Consider the following 24,366-nt stretch of genomic DNA (forward strand, 5'->3'; position numbering starts at 1 on the left):
GGTAAACTACCTGCCCTCCAGGACACCTACAGCAGCCAATGTCACATGAAGGCCAAAAATATGTTTGTTCACCCTAATATCATCCAGTTGGCGAGGTCAGTACAGGTGCATCAAAGCTGGGACTAAGAGACTGAAAAACAGCTTATATCTCAAGGCCATCAGACTGTTAAATAGCCATCACTAGGCGGCTTCCACCCTGTTACGTAACCCTGCACCTTAGAGGCTGCTACCCTATATACATAGACTTCACTGGCCACTATAATAATGGAACACTAGTCACTTTAATAATGTTTACATATTTTTGCTTTACTCATCTCATATGTACGTATATACTGTATTCTATTCTACTGTATTTTCGTCTATGCTACATCCGACATTGCTCATCCTAATATTTATATATTCCTTAATTCCATTATTTTACTTTTAGGTTTGTGTCTATTGTGTGTACAGTATTGTTGTGAATTGTTAGATATTACTTTACTGTTGGAGCTAGAAACCCAAGTATTTCACTACACCTTTAATAACATCTGCTAAACATGTGTATGTGACCAGTAAAACGTGATTTGATTTGACAAGCACAGTATGCTTGATTAGTGGGCACGATAAATAATCTCTCAGCGACCGTCCTCCTACGCTCCTTTGAGACCCCTCTTTCAAAGTAACTGAGATGTCTTCTTCGAATTGCTTAATTAACTCGGAAAACCACACCTGTGTGGAAGCACCTTCCTCATTTCCTCAAGTGTTTCCTTTATTTTGTCAGTTACCTGTACGCATTGTACCTTACAGAGTATTTTACAACTGCACATACAGCATAAGTAAGCTACAAAACAGGAAGGGCATGGAAACAGGTTAAAATAATATGCTCACAACGATGGATAGTTTTGGAGGGATGGACGAGTATAAGAATGGTTTGGTGGGCAAAGCTACATATACCTGCTCATGATGTTGGTCCTAATACAATTCATCTTCAATGCTCTAATCTTTGTGCATATCCCAACCCAAAATTACAAAAGTTATTCCAAAATGGAACACAAAACTGTTTTTATCCTCACCCATTCCATAACTGCTCGGATTGGCCCCTAAAGCCTGTTGAAGGATTGGTCCCTACAGAATGTTGAAGGATTGGCCCCTAAAGCATGTTGAAAGATTGGCCCCTAAAGCCTTTTGAAGGATTGGACCCTAAAGCCTGTTGAAGGATTCGACCCTAAAGCATTTTGAAGGATTGGCCCCTATAGCCTGTTGAAGGATTGGCCCCTATAGCCTGTTGAAGGATTGGACCCCTAAAGCCTGTTGAAGGATTGCCCCCTAAAGCCTGCTGAAGGATTGGCCCCTAAAGCATGTTGAGGGGAAAAGGCCATGGCTCTTGCAGCTGGCATATTGCTACACTAACCAAAAGGATACTGGCTACAGATTAAAGGGAAATTGAGAAAGTGGTTGATTTTTTATTACATTTTCAAAAGGCATAAGCCGCCTTTGTACTTGCAAATATGGAAATACACAGACGGGTTGTTTGTGGCATAGCCATGAGTATTAGCATACCTGCTACGTTTGTCTTTTTCAACTTCTGTGATATTTAGGAAAAGCAGATTAGTTTGTTATGAGGCATAGAACGATGTGCCTAAGGACGTTTTTAGCGATATTAAACATATGGGAATAAATTAATGAATGTTTGTTTTCTCTGTCTGCAAAAAAGCATCTGCTAGGCCCTGAGAGTGTTACAGCACCAGCCCTCTGTCTGCAGAAAGGTGGCTGCTAGGTCCTGAGAGTGTTACTGCACCAGCACTATGTCTGCAGAAAGGCGGCTGCTAGGCCCTGAGAGTGTTACTGCACCAGCCCTCTGTCTGCAGAAAGGCGGCTGCTAGGCCCTGAGAGTGTTACAGCATCAGCCAGACACCTTGGCTTTAATTATTGCTCGGCTTTAAAGAAAGATTGTGAAACTTCCAGTAGAAACCAAAAGACCAGCCTGTGTCATCTGCATCTCTTCAAACACACACACACACACACACACACACACACACACACACACACACACACACACACACACACACACACACACACACACACACACACACGCATGCACACATGCGCACACACACACATACACGCATGCACACACGCGCACACACACACACACACACACACACACACACACACACACACACACACACACACACACACACACACACACACACACACACACACACGCACATACACACACACACACACACACACACACACACACACACACACACACACACACACACACACACACACACACACACACACACACAATCCAGGGCTCAGTTACATGTGGTCAAGAGGAGACCAAAAGTCAATGGCCTTCATGCTGCTGATGAAAGTAAAAGTTACAACCTACTCTAAAAAACAATATTTTCGTATTGTTGTCCATTAGTTCACTGTTAGTCAAATCGAAAAATGTTTTGCAAACACTTCATCGAGGCAAGTTTTTGCTCTGTACTGAAAGTGCTCAATCTTGAAAACTGGACTGCTGACTAATGAACAAAATACTAAAATATCCTTTTTGAGTGTAGTATTCCTTTAAAACTGATCCTAAGAAAACAATCTTTCTAAATCAGATCATGTTTAACCATATAGGTACAATTGCCTGTCAAACAACATTAAAACAAATCTGACAGAATGCTGTATGGTACGTAAACATGGTTGCCTTGCCATAGATCCTCTGATCAGTGATCACACAGGGAGGAGCCAGGAGACCAGTCTCTCCATCTGTTACAGTATGGAGAAAAACCAAAGCATTCAGCTCAAACGACACCGCCACCGCAAGCAACTGAACATCACTAATTGACGATTTTACCCAGCTACAAGTATCCCCCGAGAGCAATTTACCATGTCTCATATCATATGATCACGTTCCATTGTGTTATTTTTCGACACATGCACGCACCCACATTCATGAACATGAACACATAGTGATGTGTAAAAATAGACAAGAGAAACTTAAATTAGCCATATTCAACCTAGCCCAGACCAGCCTAAGTTACAGACCAGCCTGAGTTATAGACCAGCCTGAGTTACAGACCAGCCTGAGTTATAGACCAGCCTGAGTTATAGACTAGCCTGAGATATAGACCAACCTGAGTTACAGATGAGCCTGAGTTACAGACGAGCCTGAGTTACAGATCAGCCTGAGTTATAGACCAGCCAGAGTAATAGACCAGCCTGAGATATAGACCAGCCTGAGTTACAGATGAGCCTGAGTTACAGACCAGCCTGAGTTACAGACCAGCCTGAGTTACAGTCGGTGTGATCATTTGCATTCTGTGACTGTCGACATTTCCTCATGTCCACACGCTACTCTCTCTCATGAGCTTTCTGAAGGGGATCAAAATGGATGTCCCGTGATGATGATTCATTAAAAAAGTGAATCAAACATGTACAGTGGGTTTGTAGCTGAGGCAGGCAGACAGTAAAAACAGAGTCCCAGTGTCACAGGGAGTTAAAAGGTGAGCGTGTCGTGGCCCCTTCGCATGCATATTTCAAGAACACAGGATCAAAACAAAATATTTAATTTGGGGCGTGCTTTTGCATAATGCAGCGATATCACTGGAACCGTGTCTATGCGAGATGGAACGCCTTTGGATCAGCGGTGTTAAGGAGACTGGCTTCGCACACGAGAGAGATGACATTCCGCAGACACTAATGCTTTTAGGAGGATGTACAAATGGGACAACAGCTAGCCTCGCTGTGCCCCCCTAATAATGACCGTGCCCTTTAAACAAATCAATTTCTAAAATGCAACACCAACAGAGGAATGGTCGGAAATAAATTACAGAAGAGCAATCCTCAGATTAAGGGGACATGGGAGTAATGCATGCAGGCACAAATATTGCCCCAGTGCTGTTATTACTATAGTTGTCTTAGTTAGCACCCGTGGGTGCCGTATAAAGGGCTAGGTTTATGTATTATTGTACAGCTCAGTACCATTCTGCGCTGATTGGTTGGTTCATTAACACTAAATAAATGTTGGGGCTTGTTGAGTAATGTCAGTGAACCCCGTTCACTGTGGGGGCGAGAATGTTGCTGACACCATGGTTTTGACTCTGCGGCAGCAGATTCCCTCAAGTGAGATTACATGTAGCACAGGTTCGGCTTTGTTTCAATCGAGACAGCCATTTAAAATGTATGGGATAACATGTGGCTTCTTGTAACATCCCAGAAGACCAAAATCCTCTGTGTACTGTCGAATTTGACTGATGCCTGTACAGTGTAATCTAATATAAACAGCTGCAACATCATTTCTACATCACATGTACAGTACATCATCAGGTTGGCGTCATTAATTAAAACTCATTTATCAACCACTCCACACATTTCTTGTTAACAAACTATAGTTTTGGCAAGTCGGTTAGGACATCTACTTTGTGCATGACATTTCTTCCAACAATTGTTTACAGACAGATTATTTAACTTATTATTCACTGTATCACAATTCCAGTGGGTCAGAAGTTTACATACACTAAGTTGACTGTGTCTTTAAACAGCTTGGAAAATTCCAGAAAATGATGTCATGTCTCTAGAAGCTTCTGATAGGCTAATTGACATCATTTGAGTCATTTGGAGGTGTACCTGTGGATGTATTTCAAGGCCTACCTTCAAACTCAGTGCCTCTTTGCTTGACATCATGGGGAAATCAAAAGAAATCAGCTAAGTACTGAGAATAAATTGTAGACGTCCACAAGTCTGGTTCATCCTTGGGAGAAATTTCCAAATGCCTGAAGGTACCACGTTCATCTGTACAAACAATAGTACATGGGACAACGCAGCCGTCATACCGCTCAGGAAGGAGACGCGTTCTGTCTCCTAGAGATGAACGTACTTTGGTATGAAAACTCGTAAAACGAGTTCTATGTCGACATAACCTGAAAGGACACTCAGTAAGGAAGAAGCCACGGCTCCAAAACTGCCCAAAAAAAGCCAGACTACGGTTTGCAACTGCACATGGGGACAACGATCATACTTTTTGGAGAAATGTCCTCTCATCTGATGAAACAAAAATAGAACTGTTTGCCCATAATGACCATCGTTATGTTTGGAGGAAAAATGGGGAGGAACACCTCTCCGAGGAACACCATCCCAACCGTGAAGCACGGGGGTGGTAGCATCATGTTGTGGGGGTGCTTTGCTGCAGGAGGGACTGGTGCACTTCACAAAATAAATGGCATTATGAGGAAGGACAATCATGTGGATATATTGAAGTAACATCTCAAGACATCATTCAGGAAGTTAAAGCTTGGTTGCAAATGGGTCTTCCAAATGGACAAAACCCCAAGCATAATTCCAAAGTTGTGGCAAAATGGCTTAAGGACAACAAAGTCAAGGTATTGGAGTGGCCATCACCAAGCCCTGACCTCAATCTTAAAGAACATTTTTGGGCAGAACTGAAAAAGCGTGTGTGAGAAAGGAGGCCTACAAACCTGTCTCAGTTACACCAGCTCTGTCAGGAGGAATGGGCCAAAATTCACCCAACTTATTGTGGGAAGCTTGTGGAAGGCTACCCGAAATGTTTGACCCAAGTTAAACAATTTAAAAGCAATGCTACCAAATACTAATTGAGTGTATGTGAACTTCTGACCCACTGGGAATGTGCTGGAAGAAATTAAAGCTGAAATAAATAATTCTCTCTAATAGTATTCTGACATTTCATATTCTTAAAATAAAGTGGTGATCTTAACTGACCTAAAACAGGGAATTCTTACTGCGATTAAATGTCAGGAATTGTGAAAAACTGAGTTTAAATGTATTTGGGTAAGGTGCATGTAAACTTCTGACTTCAACTGTATAAATGGGAAACTGTAACATAATATGTGAACGATGCTGAATGGGTGTAGACAAAGAAGAGCTCTCCAGTAGGTGTACCAAAATATTCAAGGGCCATTTTCTCAAAAGTGGGGTTACAAATTTATCAACTTTCATAGCAGAATTACTTTCCCATTGCTCCTCAACTGCTGTGTATGATATTTTGTAGCTCTGAGTCTCTACTTTAATCCAATGTAAAAAGCACCATTTCAATTGCAGCTAGACAAGACGAAATCGAGGCGGTGAGTCACATATTGGATAACAGTTGTCTGATTTCTTTTAGCCCAAATTACACGCAATAATAATGCATTTTGTGACCAAATTCACATTCTTTATTCTCCAGATCACATTATGCTATTTAGAACAGTTAGCCACTGTGAACCCTTATTAGTGCCCCTCACAAGGCATTTAGATCGCAACAGCTTTGCTGAATCATTAAAGTAGTTACAGTAACAACCCTTGGTAGGAATTGCCTCTCGAGGACCAAGAACAGGAAGTGAGACCACACAGGCACAGAAAATGGCACCTTCTCTTTTCACTTGGGATTTCTGTACATCATCTATCCATTTAACCTCGACCACCTCACAACACACAGGCCCGCGGCACACACACACAGACACACATCCCCCCACACACACTCACACTGATGCCTATGGAGGGCCAGGACAACCACTCTCTCACCCTCTCCCTGGGGCAGGCTGTCCCTGTCCCTTAGCCCCTGGGGATAAGAGGCTGCTTTGTTGACATGGCCTGCCAGGTGTTATCAGTCACTTTCAGGGATGGAGGGAGGGCATAGCTGCTGGATCACCTCACCCTGACACCCTGGGGGTTCCCAGGCCTAAAGACACCCAGAGGGGATTATATATTGTTCAACAGGATGATCCATGGGCATTACAAACAGGGGTGACACCATATTATCACAGGGGCAGGAGGAGAAAGTCTAGCTACAGGCTATGCACACAGGACCTAGATGACCCTCTATAAATGCCTGGTTAGAATCTGCCATTTTACATTGCAGTACATAGACACTATGGGCTACTTTCTAATCTATTAAATTCCATTTTCTATTTTTTTTTGCAGTGTACATAGCTGTTCCCAAAATAACCCGTGTTAAAGTGGTATTTGTGCCGATGTCGATGTATAATGTGGGCTTGAAAGGGCTTGACCCTCTAATCATGAGACATTCATTTGAGCACCACAGGTGGTTAACCTCTGGACTTCACTAAGCGTCTATAGAGACATGAGCTTAAGAAGAGTGCATTATTCTTTGTGATAATGTCTTAAGGTTTTCATAATCCTTGAGCTAGTGAAAGGCTTTATTTCAATAGATGTTATCGTGGTGACATGGGGGAACCATAGCATAGGACACTAAGCACCCAGCCAAACACACAAAGGATATTTCATGTAATAAAAAAGGGAGAATCCCATTATCTAGGTAAGTGAATTAATGTCAATTTTATAAAAAATTAAATATCACAATAGCCGTACAGCTTATTTCTCTCAGTGAGGAAAGCCTCGTAATGTGCTACACTATAGCCTTAGATACAGTAGCTTACAAAATGTCATGAAGCTATACGCTGTGGCAGTAGATCATTAAAATGATACACCTTTGTACATATGAAGAGTTAGTCTCCCTACCATGACTATCATCAAAGATGGGATCTAATGTAGAGAGGGGGATGAGACGCTAGCTCCTCAAAGGTAAACAACTCCACAGCAGCTACTGTAGCAACGTGTCGGCAACCACCGAACGTCAAAGGGTTTCAGTGGAGATTTTTATACCTATTAGTGGCTTTGAGGTGAAATTGGGGAGCTATTGGCTACTGGTGAGATAGGGATGTGGATTACGCCAAGGTGTAGAAATATTTATCTTCAAACCCCCTAGAGTCGATGCCTGCGCCCCAGCGGAAATGTAATTAACATAATATAAAAATCCCCATAAAAATCTGTCAGTTTAGAATACAAATTTGGGCTACAAACTATCATGACCCCTCTCTGAAAAAATTGGAATCAAGCACATACATGTTGGACATTTTGCTCCTCTAGGATGCCCACAGGCCTCACAAGGTAATAATTACGTGGTGGAAAAAGCGCCCAATTGTCATACTTGAGTAAAAGTAAATATACCTTCATAGAAAATGACTCAAGTAAAAGTGAAAGTCACCCAGTAAAATACTACCTGAGTAAAAGTCTAAAAGTATTTGGTTTTAAATATACTTATGTATCAAAAGTAAAAGTAAAAGTATAAATAATTAAAAATTCCTTACAGTGCTTTCGGAAAGTATTCAGACCCCTTGACTTTTTCCACATTTTGTTACGTTAGAGCCTTATACAAAAATGTATTAAATAAAGAAAAATATCTACACACAATACCCCATAATGACTAAGTGAAAACAGGTTTTTAGAAATGTTTGCAAATGCGTTAAAAATAAAAAACAGAAATATCGTATTTACATAAAGATTCAGTCCCTTTGCTATGAGACTCGATATTGAGCTCAGGTGCATCCTGTTCCATTAATCATCCTTGAGATCTTTCTACAACTTGATTGGAGTCCATGATTTGGAAAGGCGTCGATGTAAGGTTCCACAGTTGACAGTGCATATCAGAGCAAAAACCAAGCCATGAGGTCGAAGCAATTGTCAGTAGAGCTTTGAGACAGGATTGTGTTGAGGAACAGATCTGGGGAAGTGTACTATTGAATATCCCAAGAACACAGTGGACTCCATCATTCTTAAATAGAAGAAGTTTGGAACCACCAAAATTCTCTGGTCTGACCAAGATTTAACTATTTTGCATGAATGCCAAGCGTCACATCTGAAGGAAACTGGCACCATCCATACAGTGAAGCATGGTGGTGGCAGCACATTGCTGCCAGGATGTTTTTCTGCAGCAAGGACTGGGAGACTAGTCAAGATCAAGGCAAAGATAAATGGAGCAAAGTATGGAGAGATCCTTGATGAAAACCTGCTCCAGAGCACTCAGGACCTCAGACTAGGACGAAGGATCACCTTCCAACAGGACAATGACTTTAAGCACACAGCCAAACAATGCAGTGTGGCTTCGGAACAAATCTCTGAATGTTCTTGGGTGGCCCAGCCAGAGCCCGGACTTGAAGCTGATCTAACATCTCTGGAGAGACCTGAAAATAGCTGTGCAGCAATGCTCCCTATCCAACCTGACAGAGCTTGAGAGGATCTCAGTTTTAAATGAAGATTTCTAAAAACCTTTTTTCTTTGTCATTATGGGGTATTGTGTGTATATTGAGGGGGAAAAAAACGATTTAATACATTTTAGAATAACGCTGTAACTTAATAAAATGTCTAGAGGTCTGAAGAATACTTTCCGAAGGCAAACCAGATGGAAGTGGTGTAAAAATACTTTAAAGTACCGCTTAAGTAGTTTCGTGGGGTATCTATACTTGACTATTCATATTTTTACAACTTTTACTCCACTACATTCCTAAAGATTTTTTTTATTTTTACTCCATACAGTTTCCCGGACACAGAAAATAACTTCTTACATTTCGAATGCATACAGTACTGTAGGACAGAAATGGTCCAATTCACACACTTATCAAGAGAACTTCTCTGGTCATCTGTACTTCCTCTGATCTGGCGGACTCACTAAACACAAATGCTTCCTTTGTAAATTGTGTTGGAGTGTGCCCCTGGCTATGTGTACATATATATTTTTTTACACTTCATCCTATAGGAACCTTCTGAATAAGGTTATTTGTCATAGGCCATATTACTGCAAGCCAAAATTCCCCCTTGAATCATTATTTTCAGGTTACACTTTAGAATAATTAGAATTACAGCTAAACTTGACTAGAGGTCAGTATACTAATGTGTAGCTCTATCATTGCATGTCCTAGAAGTAACCACTACTGTGTGACATCACATAATACCCTATTCTGTCCATCAGCTCTGCTCTTTGTATTGCTACCCTGGTTCCACCAAAGCCTCTTCTAGTGTAATCAGGTAGAGACAGGGTAAGGGCACATGGACAAGTGCAACAACGGTGAATGATCACAATGACACAATGGCTCAAGTGCAAGCTCCAACCGTTGACTGGGAGCCAAAATGCTCCGTCCTGATTTCCACCAGGTTGCTTTGTATGCAGCTAGACTGTAGCTGTTTCAGAGCCAACAGCTCCCTCCCTCACTGCTCCTTATCTCCCTGCTTTACTCAAATACATTATGTTCGGTTACGCACAAGCAGCAAGCAACCCCCTGAAACAAAGTCAAGCCTTTACAAAGTAGCTTAAATAGGCATTTCTGTAATTGCTGGATGTTTAAAGGCCCGCTGTCAGAGGGGAAACTGGCACGGGCACAAACAGCTGAGGCAAAGCGATCAAGCGACTAAATATCTGAACGAAGGGTGGCTAATAGCACTATGGTAGAGTGTTGCTATTTAAAGTCTCAGACTGGGGAGGACTAGGAGATACCAACCAAGGTGACTGTTTAGGGGTGTATCTTAGGTTATTTTCTACATATGTTAATACGACTTCAATCAAATGTATTTTATAAAGCATTTTTTACATCAGCAGTTGTCACAAAGTGCTTTATAGAAACCCAGACAAAACCCCCAAAGAGCAAGCAATGCAGATGCAGAAGCGCAGTGGCTTGGACATCATTATGAACACAGAGGGAATAAAAGCTAAGACCCCTTGTCCCCTTCATCCTTGAGGATCATCACCCTTCCTCTGCTACAGTGTGCATTAACATCAGGTCTATGACTGGATCGATAAGTTGAACTTTTAACTCCAACTTGGAGCATTCAAAGTCAGACTTTAGAGATAATAATAATAATGACTAGAAACAGCCTGACCACAGAGTCTTAGAGCCAGGGCTCTGCGTCCCTGCCAAGCAAGGGTGTGCTGTGGTATACAGTGTTACACTCTGTGAATCTGAAGCACTACACACATCCACCACAGGATGTCAGTAGCTGAAGCCAGAGAGAGAGAGAGAGAGAGAGAGAGAGAGAGAGAGAGAGAGAGAGAGAGAGAGAGAGAGAGAGAGAGAGAGAGAGGGAGAGAGGGAGAGAGGGAGAGAGGGAGAGAGGGAGAGAGGGAGAGAGGGAGAGAGGGAGAGAGGGAGAGAGGGAGAGGGAGAGAGACTCCCTTTCTCCTCCATGCAGTCAGTACTTACTGTATTGCATCACTGTATGGAATCACTGTCTAACTGTGTTCACAGAACATACAGCCAATAGCCGACACGCATGAGTAGGGTTGCACATTTTTGGGAATATTCAGAGGTGGAAACTTTCTGTGGCAATTAACAGCAATATATGGAAATTAACAGGAATATATTGGAATTAACGGAAATATGTTGTATTTTGCATTGGATATATTTATATAGACAGAAACATAAACATTTTACCTTATCAAAAGTTGACATAATTGCAAATTATGAAATCCTTCCAATAGAAGGATTTAAAGATTTAAGGACGAGCCATCCTTATTGAGGATGGCTCGCTGTCAGGCTCAAAAATCCTAAAATTTGCCCGGATAGCCACGAATTTCTCAACCCTTGTATTGGTCAGCCTGTTGCGTGCATTGTTGTGTGTGTTCCCAAACAAGGACCAGTTGCGCTCTGTGTTGGCTGATGTTGGTGGGATTTGGAGGATGATGGAGGCAACAGGGGAAAGAGCCTCAGATGCACAAAGTCCCTTCCACCAGGTGGCTGATGAGATATGTTGGCACGACTGCCATATTGTGTCTCCATCCCAAAGCCCTTGCTTGGAAGTGTACTTCGCCAGACTGCCAAGAACCTTGCCCTCATCCAGGCCAAGGTGGCAAGACACGGTAGTGATGACACCATAGGCCTTGTTGATCTCTGCACCAGACAGGATGCTCTTGCCAGCATACTTGGGGTCCAGCATGTACGCTGAGGCATGTATGAGCTTCAGGCAGAAGTCTTCACGCTTTTTATGTATTTCAGAACTGCAGTTTCCTCTGCTTGGAGCAACAGTGAAGTGGGCAGGGCAGTACGGATTTCTTCTCTTACATCTGCAATCAGAGTCTGGACATCAGACAGGATGGCATTGTCTCCCTCAATCCGTGCGATGGCTACTGCTATAGGTTTCATGAGTTTCAGGCTGCTTAACGCTCTCCCAAAATAAATCATCCAGGAGGAATCCTCTTGATGGGGCTGTCCATATCGGCAGACTGTGATATGGCCATTTCATGGAGAGACTCCTTCCCCTCCAGGAGACTGTCAAACATGATGATGGGTGTTGCTGGGCAGCTTCAATGTGGTGCTCTTATTCTCCTCACTTTGCTTGGTGAGGTAGATTGCTGCTCTACCTTGATGACCCTTTTCATACCTAACCATTTCCTTGGCTCTCTTGTAGAGTGCATCCATTGTTTTCAGTGCCATTATGTCCTTGATGAGCAGAAGTAATGCATGAGCAGCACAGCCAATGGGTGTGATGTGGGGGTAGGACTCCTCCACTTTAGACCAAGCAGCCTTCATGTTCACAGCATTGTTCATGTTCACAGCAAATATCTTCTGTGGTCCAAGGTCATTGATGACTGCCTTCAGCTCATCTTCAATGTAGAGACCGGTGTGTATGTTGTCCCTTGTGTCTGTGCTCTTGTAGAATACTGGTTGAGGGGTGGAGATGATGTAGTTAATTATTCCTTGCCCAGGAACATTCGACCACCCATCAGAGATGATCGCAATACAGTCTGCTTTCGCTATGATTTGCTTGACCTTCACTTGAACTCTGTTGAACTCTGCATCCAGCAAATTAGTAGATAAAGCATGTCTGGCTGGAGGGGTGTATGCTGGTCGAAGAACATTCAGATATCTCTTCCAATACACATTGCCTGTGAGCATCAGAGGTGAACCAGTTGCATACACAGCTCGAGCAAGACATTCATCAGCATTTCTCTGACTACGTTCCTCCATTGAGTCAAAAACACTTCTGATTCCAGGAGGACCATGAGCTGTTGCTACCAATAAGGTGTCTGATTCATCATTTTCACAGAAGTGAAAATTCTATTTCTATTTCTATTTCATAGAAGTAAAGGGACTTTTGTCAGAGGTTGCTTGTTGTTAAGGGAACTTTATGCACTTGGCCAGATTATTCTGCATCTTCGTTGCATTCTTCACACATGATTTGGCACAGTATTTGCAAATGTACACAGCTTTTCCTTCTACATTAGCTGCAGTGAAATGTCTCCACACATCAGATAGTGCCCGTGGCTTTTTCCTGTAAAGATTAGAAAAAAATGAGTAAAAAAATAATATTAATATAAATCCATGTACAGGTAAATAGTTAAGCAGTTAGATTAAACAACTCCTTTATAAGATACATTTTCTTTTAATGAAACATGTATGGAAACAGGTGAATTAGATAAAACTTACTAGCAGAAATTGTTAGAAATAATTTAAACACACTTTGCTGTAGACTACTATTTACTAGTTAACAAAAAATCATGCATGTCATATTAAATATATTCACCCCACTCAGAATTGTAATCACAACTTCCCAGAAAGCACATAGTCCTTGGCTCAGACAGTGCAGTAGTGTGGTTCAATAGCATCTCATTAGTTTGCAAGATCTTGAGAATCAGCTGTAAATGTGATGGAAGAATCCACTGTGCATGTAAAGGGTTGCAATTCCATTGAATTGGGGATAGTTTAACCAAAATATGCCACAAGACCTAGAATTGCCTTGTGTATCCCACAAAAAAATGTTCACTGTTATAAGCTAACTTTTTTGATGAATTTAAGCACAATTCCCCAAATTCCCAGGCATAACTTCCCACAGAAAATGTACGGAAATTTTCCAACCCTTTGCAACCATCATTATGTAAAAATAAAAAAAACAGTTCCCCACAGACAGGCTTTAATAACAGAGGTCTGGAGAAGGAGAGGAGGAGCAGATAAGGCATGGTCCTGCGCACAGCCTTGCATGTCTTATAGCCTGGAAGCTGCAGCTGTAGTTATTATGGAGACCTGGGTGTGATGCAGGATGGTTCTGTTGAAGCTAAACTGCCATCTGTCTGTTGCATTGTCCCTCTCTCTCGCTCTCTCGATCCCTCTCTGTCTCTCTCTCTCTCTCTCTCTGTCTCTCTCTCTCTCTCTCTCTCTCTCTCTCTCTCTCTCTCTCTCTCTCTCTCTCTCTCTCTCTAATTTTAGCGTACATGAAAACACAAGGTGTCCCATGTTACACATTCAGACCCAGAGATCTGTCACAGAGAATATTTCTAAATCCACAATGGCAGTAAAAGCCAAGCACTCTGGGTATATAGATGCAAATATTATACACATTCCATCTGGATATATGAGATGTATCTGAATGCATAGAATACATGTAGAAATGTAAAAATAGTAGATCTAATCTTCTACCTATTGTTTACATCTCTGTTTAGTGAGCATTTCTCCCTTGCCAAGATAATCCATCCACCTGACAGGTGTGGCATATCAAGAAGCTGATTAAATAGCATCATCATTACACAGGTGCACCTTGTGCTGGAAACAATAAAAGGGCACTCTAAAATGTGCAGTTTTGTCACACAACACATTGCCACAGACGTCTTAAGTTTTGAGGGGGCATGCAATTGGCATGTCCTCCAGAGCTGTTGCCAGATAATATAATGTTCATTTCTCTAACACAAGCTGCCTCCAACATCGTTTTAGAGAATTTGGCAGTACGTCCAACCGGCCTCACACATAACCACGCCAGCCCAGGACCTCCACATCCGGCTTCTTCCCCTGCGGGATCATCTGAGACCAGCCACCCGGACACCTGATGAAACTGTGGGTTTGCACAACCGATGCATTTCTGCAAAAACAGTCAGAAACCGTCTCAGGGAAGCTCATCTGCGTTCTCGTCGTCCTCACCAGGGTCTTGACCTGACTGCAGTTCGGCATCAGTTCGGCAATTTAAATTAGACCAGCATCCAACCCAATAGCCCTAGAGACGTCCAAAAAATCACGAATCAGAGAAATGTTATCCCCTATCTGCCTGCCAGGAACACAGTAGGACTGATCCGTATGTATGATTTGCCCCATCACCTCCCTCAGCCTGTTGTACAAAGCCTTTGACAATATCTTATAATCAGTGCACAATAAAGCCACCAGCCTCCAGTTCTTCACCTCCCTCGGGTCACCCTTTTTGGGCAGTAGGGTGAGGACAGCCCTTCTGCAGCTTATTGGTAGTAACCCTCCGGTTAAACTATCATTAACTACTTCTAACCAATCCTCTCCCAACATAGCCCAAAAATACTTAAAAAAGTCAACGGGAAGCCCATCAATGCCTGGTGCCCTTCCATTTTCCATGCCTTTTAATGCAGTGTATAAATCCTGCAAAGACAATGGTTGCTCAAGCTCAACCTGAGCTTCTGCAGCCACCTTTGGGAGCCCATCAAAGAACTGCTGTGTCACTGTTTTATCCTCTTTGTACTCACACTTGTCGAGCTCAGCATAGAACTCTACTGCCCTCTTTCTAATTTCACTAGGGCTAGTGAGCTCTTGTCCAACAGCTGATTTGAGACAATGAATACATTTTCTTTGTCCATTCTTTTTCTCTAAACCAAAGAAAATATTCCCTGAAACTTACTTCTCACCAATGCCCCCTGTGCTCTGATACCCAGCAGGTCTGCCAATGCAGCTTTTCTCCTCTTGAGGGCCTGAGTATGGCCTCGATCTCCTGTGGTCTCAACCAACGTCATGAGTTACACTATTTCAAACTCTAGGGCTTTCATTGATCTGGTGATATCCTTGGTGACATTCCTCGTGTATTGATTACAAAATTGTTGAATCTGGATTTTTCCTATATCCCACCACTGTTGAAGGGATACAAAACTGGCCTTTTGAGACCTCCACCTCTCCCAGAAAAAACTGAAACAGTTCCTGAAGTGAGCATCACTCAATAAAGTTATATTAAAATGCCAGTATGCGCTTTTGGGTTTTACATCGTTAATGAACACCACCTCTGTTATTAAACAATGATCAGAAAATCCCACTGGGGTTATCACACTTGATTTACAGACCTGAGATTGATGCTCAAAAACATAAAATCTATCTAACCTGGCCATAGATATGATGTTCTCTCTCACATGCGCCCAGGTGTACTGCCTTGTTCCTCCATGTTGACTCCGCCAAATATCACACAGTTCATGTGTTACAATGAGGCGTTTTAAAAAAGTCCTTGAGGCTATATGAGGTTCTTGGTGATTTCTATCTAAATCGCTAACTGTGCAGTTAAAATCCCCAGCAATAAATGAATAATCTTCTTTGTTACATTTCTCAATGGTATTTGATAATGTCTCTAAAAAAACATACCCTCTCAACTGTCACCACTGGGGCATATACATTTATCAGACACATAGTGATGTTTTCATACCTTGCTCTAACTTTTAATAACCTCCCCTCAACTACCTCTTCAACCTCATATGACAAAGGCAAAAACCCTTTTGAGAACAAGATAACCACACCCCCACTTTTTGAGTTTTTATGACTACACACCACTGTCCCCCCCCACTCCTGTTGCCACATAACTTCATTTTCTAAATTACTATGCATTTCTTGTAGAAAATGTATGTCAATTCCCTTTCCCCTAATTAACTCATACACCATGGCTCTTTTTTTACCATCTCTTGCCCCATTTACGTTTGAAGAAGAAATCTTAAAACTGCTCATGGATGAAGAAAAAAAATACAGAGGAAGATACAGCCACCACATCTCTTTACAGAGTTAAAACTGCAACTGAACTCTTTCATTTTCTTTAGAATTTACATCACTTATCACTCTCGTGACCACTTTCTTGAGTCTAGCAATTTCAGGGCTTTTCAAACTTCCCCCTGTAATTTTTGACATCAGAAACTTTGCTGATTCAATAAACAATTCACGTTCAGGGAAAAAATCAGTTACATTGTAATCCTGCATATATTTCTTCCCTTTTGTCAACTTCAGAAATTGACGTATCTTCTCGATCCCATACCTCCCTTCCACCCCATTTATCTCACTATATTGTTGTGACGCGTCAGATGACTCACTCTCGCTATCCTCCCCAGAAGAAAACTCCACCATCTCTACAACTTGTTCATCTTCAACTGATTTATCAATCTCTACCTTTCTCTTCGAATTAGACCCTTCACCACCCCTTAAATTCTTCCTTTTACTCCTCGGTATTTTGAAAACATCCGCTTCCTTTTCCGTTATTTCAATCTCCTCTTGACCTCCAATTTCATTTTCCAGCACCACCTCAGCAACGGCAGTCACAATCTCACCTACTGTTTCCCCTCCCTCTTTGTTCTGATCTACCACAATTGCCCCTGTATCCACAATGCCTTCCTCTCCTACTTTTCCAACCACATCTGCCCACCTTCTCTCTTCCCCTGCACCCTTAGCATGTTCATCCCTTCGCGGTGGTGCGTTAGTTTCACCAGCAGTAGAGCTACTACCAGGCTCAGCGCGCTCATTCTCAGGACAACTACGCACCAAATGCCCCTCTCTTCCACAGCCAAAGCATTTCATTGATTCAGTAGATGCATAGAAGACATAATAAAATCCATCAATCTTAAAACTAAACGCTAAATTCAGTTCATCTCCATCCTTTTTTTAAATCATATACACTTGTCTCCTATGAGACACGACATGTTTCAACAACGGAGATTTGCATCCAAAAAGAACCTTCTTTATTTTAGATACGATTTGACCATGCCGAGATAACTCTCGCTCCAACACTTCATCTCTAACAAATGGTGGCACGTTAGAAAGTATATCGCTGGATTCATAAGCGGAAATACCGGCGTCTGTGTCTCCCGCAACACAACACCCCTCTCAACTATCTTATTCACCTTTTCAATTGAATCTAAGAATATCAGCGCTATTCATCCTTGAGGCTGATTTGATGCTATCATACCCAATGATAGCACCCACAGCCAAGCTACATTCTTCCACTGAACACCCGGCCGCAGCAGGAATCTTTACTCCATGCCTCCGACTAAGTTTTTCAAACTCTACACTTCCGCGAGTGGCCATTGCAACCAGCCCCACCCGCTGGTTGTGCCCTCGGGAAAAACCAACCTCAAAGATCCCACCACCCCTATACATGCTTAGTGATAGTTAAACAATATACCCTTAAAACAACTAAACTAATCAATATATATATATATATATGCATACCAAAACCCAGTAGAGTGAAAAGAAATTCCATTCGCTCTCACAATCACTCCTGCTTGACGACTCACTCCCAACATGCACTCCGACGAGAGAGAGAGAGAGAGAGAGAGAGAGAGAGAGAGAGAGAGAGAGAGAGAGAGAGAGAGAGAGAGAGAGAGAGAGAGAGAGAGAGAGAGAGAGAGAGAGAGAGAGAGAGAGAGAGAGAGAGAGAGAGAGAGAGAGAGAGAGAGAGAGAGAGAGAGAGAGAGAGAGAGAGAGAGAGAGAGAGAGAGAGAGAGAGAGAGAGCGAGAGAGCGAGAGAGAGGAAAGGTGCTATGAGCGTGTGTATGTGTGTTTATCGGCATGTGTGCGTCGGTGGACGATTTGATTCGCCGGAGCTGTTGTTTGCTGCAGGGCCTTTCATAAAGTCCATGTGAGTTGATTTATTCTGCAACGTTCATTCGGAAGCTGATGATCAACCACATAAATAAGAAAAAGTATGCAAAAGCAGGTCACAGAGCATCGATCAAGAGCCCTGATCTGGAGCATACTGTTTGTGTGTGTGTGTGTTTGTGTGTGTGTGTGTGTGTCCCTCCTTGACAAGGCCAGAGGAAAAGAACCGAGACCCTCTTAATGCACTCACATACCCTCCCAACACATCCTCACACACACACACACACACACACACACACACACACACACACACACACACACACACACACACACACACTAGTGGCACTTAGGCCGCCATGAACCCTTTTTGTTCACGGAGGAGAGAGCAGAGGTGACATAACATTCCTTACTGAAGTCAGAGATTCATTCAATTTACGTCAAAATACAATACATACAGTGAGTGTCCAAAACATTAAGAACACCTTCCTAATATTGAGTTGCATCCCCCCCCCTTTTTTGCCCTCAGAACAGCCTCAATTCATCAGGGCATAGACTCTACAAGGTGTCGAAAGCATTCCACTTGTGTAAACTTGTGTAAACTTGGCTGGATGTTCTTTGGGTGGTGGACTATTCTTGATACATACAGGACACTGTTAAATGTGAAAAACCCAGCAGCGTTGCAGTTCTTGACACAAACCGGTGTGCCTGGCATCTACTGCTATACCTCATTCAAAAGGACTTAAATCTTTTTTCTTGCCCATTCACCCACTGAATGGCACACAGACAATCCATGTCTCAATTGTCTCAAGGCTTAAAAAAATGAGTGAACGACATCCTTGATGTCACTTCAATCAGTGAAGATGAAGGGGAGGAGACATGTTAACATGTCTCCTCCCCTTCATCTTCACTGATTGAAGTGACATCAATAAGGGATCATAGCTTTCCCCTGGATTCACCTGGTCAGTCTATGTCATGGAAAGAGCAGGTGTCCTTAATGTTTTGTACACTCAGTGTATATTGTCTGTTTCCAAACTGTTATTAATAGTTAAGGTGTGTACACTCCCTCAATCCATGTCAGATCTGAAGACGACCGGTGCCGATGGCCATCAAATAATAACAATATGGGTAATACTTATTTATTTACCTAACAAAAGCAATCATGTATAGTCACTTCAGCAGAGGGAGGGAGGGAGGGCAGTGCTGGTTACACTGCCTCTGATTGCAGAGCTAGGGTTTAAAGTAGAGGAGCTATCAACATGCTATTTGTCTCTTACAGAGAGGAACACAGCCGAGTCAGAACGTGACCCACATACAGAGGCTCAGCCTGCCTGACTGCAAAGCCAGGATATTGTGTGTGTTTCTGACTGCATTATTTACTAATTTAACTGTTTAATGAAGCTCTGTTAAGTCTCCTCCCCCATCTGAGGTGTATAGTCACATTCCCTAGGAAGGAAATGGAGAGAGATCTACCACAGTAGAGAAATTACTTCTACATCTCTTTCTTTTTTCCCTTTGTTTTGATTTGCTGGTTTCTGATTAAATTAAAAGCGGTGCAGAGGTGGCATGTTCCACATGGCAGGTAGTGCCAGCACAGGTGTGTGTTTGTGTGTGTGTGTGTGTGTGTGTGTGTGTGTGTGTGTGTGTGTGTGTGTGTGTGTGTGTGTGTGTGTGTGTGTGTGTGTGTGTGTGTGTGTGTGTGTGTGTCTTGGGGTGCTACCTTGGTGCCAGAGGATGGCAGACATCTGGAGGTAGACAGGCTTGGGCTGAGGTGCAAGATGGTACCCTGAAAAGGATCCCCCTGCCCCCATGCCAACCTGGGCACAACAGCAGTAGGGCACAACACCACCTAGACTATCCCAGAGGCAGTGAGCATCTGGTGACACAGCCCCATTTTCTGTACATACACATACACCTTTACGTCTTTCTTTGGTGACGTGCCCCAATGACGGTGCTTATTGAAGTGATGAATGTGCTGTTTAAAATGGAAAAGGTTCTATTAGCATAGGGTACGTCCGAAATGGCTACAGTACCTATTCACTACATAGTGCAATACTTTTGACAAGAGCCCTATGGGCCCAGGCCAAAAGTTTCAAAGTGAAAAGTGAACTACTAATATGGGGCCATTTGCCATAGATAAACAAGACCATTTACTCTGATAACATTTTGACCTGCTTAAATCAAGGACTGCTCCGTTAAGGGAAACGAAGCTACAGCAAAAGTATAATCGGTATAATTCACACAAAGTCATGATGAAACCTGGGCTTTAAGCGGCTTCGTCCGTCACCAAAGTCCCCTTAATGAATGAAAATAATGTTCAAAGCTAATGCACGGACATTCCAATCAAACAGTGAATGTTTTGAAAGGGAAAGTATCTGCTGTGTATTAGGACATGTTAATGGGACCCAGAGTAATTACAATAACCAGATAATTGGACAGAGCTGTTTAATTTCTCTGCCTTAATCACCTGGAGCGATTTCTCAGTGGCGGCTTTAATTCGGTCAAACTGCCAGAGCTATCTTGAGTCCATGTAGGCCACAAATTACAATGGACTGATTGCGATCTCTTTCCCAGTGATCAAACGTATTCGGAAATGAGTGAACGAGTTCTGCCTCCTCCGACTGAAGACGCTGCTGACTTTCCATTTTAGATTAGAATGGACTAATCAGTTTATCCAAGACCATATCTTTCTTAAAGTCCGCTCTGCTCTGACGATAGTATTGCGTAAATTAACTCTGTAAGTTGCAAACTCGTCTATCTTTTCAAATGTCAACCCTAAAACAGAAAATTCTAAATCTAACCAATGAAAGAAAAGGACAGCAACTTTTTTTTAATCACCAGCATAAGACAAGGATTCAAGGGGATGTAAAGGAACAAATATTTTTAAATAAAAATGGTACTCACCTCGTCCTGAAGTTGGCCGGATGAGGATGTCCATCATAAAGCGATATAAAGTCATACTCCTCCTCCACAGCGAAGGACTGAAAGACAATTTGAATTCGGTTTCCCTCCTCTGCTACAATAACCCATGTACAGTTTGCCCCATTGGGGTATCCATATGGAAAACCTGGGCTTTCAATGGTGCCATTCCGCCCTTTTAATGTCCCACCACACGTATATATGAAACCTGGAGAGGAGAGAAGAAAATAAGAGATTAGCTTCATTTGGAAGTGTCTTTATAAGTGATTCACAATGCAGATAACAAGCAACACACATACTGTATGGAGTCAAGGCAGTATACACTGAATGTACAAAACATAAAGACACCTGCTCTTTCCATGACATAGACTGACCAGGTGAATCCAGGTGAAATCTATGATCCCTTATTGATGTCACTTGTTAAATCCATTTAAATCAGTGTAGATGAAGGGGAGGAGACAGGTTAAAGAAGGATTTTTAAGTATTGAGACAATTGAGATATGGATTGTGTATTTGTGCCACTAATAGAGGGTTGAATATTGAAGTGCCTTTGAACAGGGTATGGTAGTAGGTGCCAGGCGCACTGGTTTGTGTCAAGAACTGCAACACTTCTCGGTTTTTCACACTCAACAGTTTTGTGTGTGTGTCTAGAATGGTACACCATTGTCATGACGTTGCCCTCTTTGGGTACAGCATGCCCCATCCCCCTCTCCCTGCCTCCCCCTTGCCTCCTTCAACTAGGCTGCTGTGGTCAGAGAGAGGTCGTAAATTCCTGAGGAGAGGATCTCCTCATGGCCACACAGTATAGAGAGAGAGTGAAGTTTCATAGAGAACAAAATAATTTCTTCTACCTCACAGAATTTGAGGTCCGAACAACGTTTACGTTCCGGAGAAGGTATAAAGGATCGGTGAAGAATCCAGCTACGAACTGGTCCGTTTGTTACAGCTTGGGGAAGCTCGTGGGAGACGGTGTGACCACATTACCATAACGCTGTTTATATTATAGCCTCAGATATGAGGTTTACATCTAATTGTTGTAGAAGATGAATGAGTGAGTATGATACTGTTTGTAAAATTGTGTAATGTGATTTTGGACTGTTTAATGAAGGAAACTCCAATTCCCTTTTGAGTTGAACTAAATCAGAGGACCGCCCCTGAGCCCAGTTAGGGTCAGGCATCCTGGGACAGCCCCTTTTCTGCAATTCCGAATAAAACCCCAATCCTGAGAATTTCTCAAACAGACCATGTTTCTCTCAATCACGGGAGGACGAAGGTTGCAGACCCTTGCTGAATCGTTTAACCGTACCACATGGTTAAACTCTTAGACTATCGATACGGACAGAATAAGAACAAGTTTTTGATATTAATTACTAGTCTGCAGCTAGGAATTCGGTATCATTGAACGCGAAGAACGACAACCGCCGAAACATCAATTCTACAACAACATGAATGAATGTCACTCTGAACTATCCACTATAACCAAGACAGAGAGAGAGAGAGATGGACAATTCTACAAAAGAAACAAACTTTTCAACAGCGATCAAGACGACACACTGGGCGTAAATATATATATTGATTGCAATTGTTCCTGAATGAGTGAGCGTTCATGTGTAAAGGATTAGAATTTCAATTGTTATAATTATTAACTCTGTAATGACTTCTTAGTCGACCCCCACTTCCCTTTTGTCTAACAAGCCGCCATGCCGCCAGGTTTAGCCCACTAGGGCACATTCTCCTATCATTTCTTGTAACCATATTTACTGTTTGTTTATGCATTTCTGTGAATTACTTAGTTAGTAATAAATAAATGATTTAAGACAATTGATGTATGGATGACTCACAGTGAAGACTGGGTTCGTGCAGATAACCAACAATTTACGACGTTTGGAATGAGACTAACGTGAGGTAAAATAACGAATTAATTAATTCGAAGACTAATTGATCAGATAAAATATCTGAAAAGTTATTTTAGGAAACGATAACTTTGTAATCTGAATATTTTCCTTGGTGCCCCAACTTCTTAGTTAATTACAGTTACATGATTAATCAGTTTGATCACGTAATACTAATTACAGAGAATATTTGATTAAAAACCTAAAAGTCTTCATTTAATGATAGTAAAGACAAGACACTATCCAAAGGACACCCAGACAACATTGGAGTCAACATGGGCCAGCAGCTCAATATTAGGAAGGTGTTCCTAATGTTTGGTATACTCAGAGTAGTTATCATTGTGCTAAAAGAGATTGAACAAAAAGCTGACTGAATACAACACTTTACCACCTAAACTACTAGACACAGATACAGTACATAGAATACTACAACCTTTGAAGAAATGAGGTACATTATATGGCAGGGGCCTGATCAGGGGTAGTAGTATTGGGTCTAGCAGCTGGCTCTTGCTGCATACATTCTCACAGACACACAGCCACCATGTACGGCATGGGGAGAGCCAGCAGGCCGCCACAATCACTCCCAGCATGCCGTCCCTAAACTATTAGTCACAGCTAGATGCACGTCCAACACCGTGCTGTGTGCTGTGCTATACTTTGGAGGAAGACCTTGTCTATTATTTACACATGGAGAACTTACACAAACACCACTGTGGTATCGCTGCATTACCTAAACACTTTCTTACGGCTCTCTAGGCCTGGTTCCTCAAGGGTAGGGAAGTAAAGGACCCATGTGATTTGCTATTCCAGTTCTTTATGACACTGGCTAGTGTTACGCTAGTGCCGTGTCAGTGTGGCCTGGGTCAGAATAACCCCGGGTCAGACCATTATGGAGGCATTCTAACTGAGGTTACTGCTACCCGCCCAGCCTGCCTTAATGGCAGATGCACTTTGGCCAGCCCTGTGGCAGAATCGCTGGCCTCCAGATGGCCTACACAGACTCCATGCCACGATGTCCTGGCTGGGCCCTGGTTTTGTGTCGGCTCCATTGTCAACAAGAGCCTCCCATTCACACCGCCTTTCAATGGAGTTCAATAGAAAACACTCCATGAGAGGCTGGCATTGAGACATATAATTAGAGTAATTCTCAATCAAAACAGTGGCCGATGCTGTGGTATGGTATTATATTATATACTATATTGTACACA

The 24,366-nt window shown here is 42.4% G+C and overlaps 1 protein-coding gene across 3 annotated transcripts in view; it reads right to left on the bottom strand.

Moving 5' to 3' along the window:
• Positions 1–24,366, bottom strand: part of LOC139392197 (CUB and sushi domain-containing protein 3-like) — a 634,291-nt gene that overhangs the window by 526,758 nt on the left and 83,167 nt on the right. For all 3 annotated transcript variants that reach the window (XM_071139991.1, XM_071139990.1, XM_071139989.1), the window contains exon 2: positions 21,252–21,474. In XM_071139991.1, coding sequence (XP_070996092.1) covers positions 21,252–21,474 — 223 coding nt within the window. The remainder of the gene's footprint in view (positions 1–21,251; positions 21,475–24,366) is intronic.

Source organism: Oncorhynchus clarkii, chromosome 32 (assembly GCF_045791955.1).
Source record: "Oncorhynchus clarkii lewisi isolate Uvic-CL-2024 chromosome 32, UVic_Ocla_1.0, whole genome shotgun sequence".
NCBI lineage: Eukaryota > Metazoa > Chordata > Actinopteri > Salmoniformes > Salmonidae > Oncorhynchus > Oncorhynchus clarkii.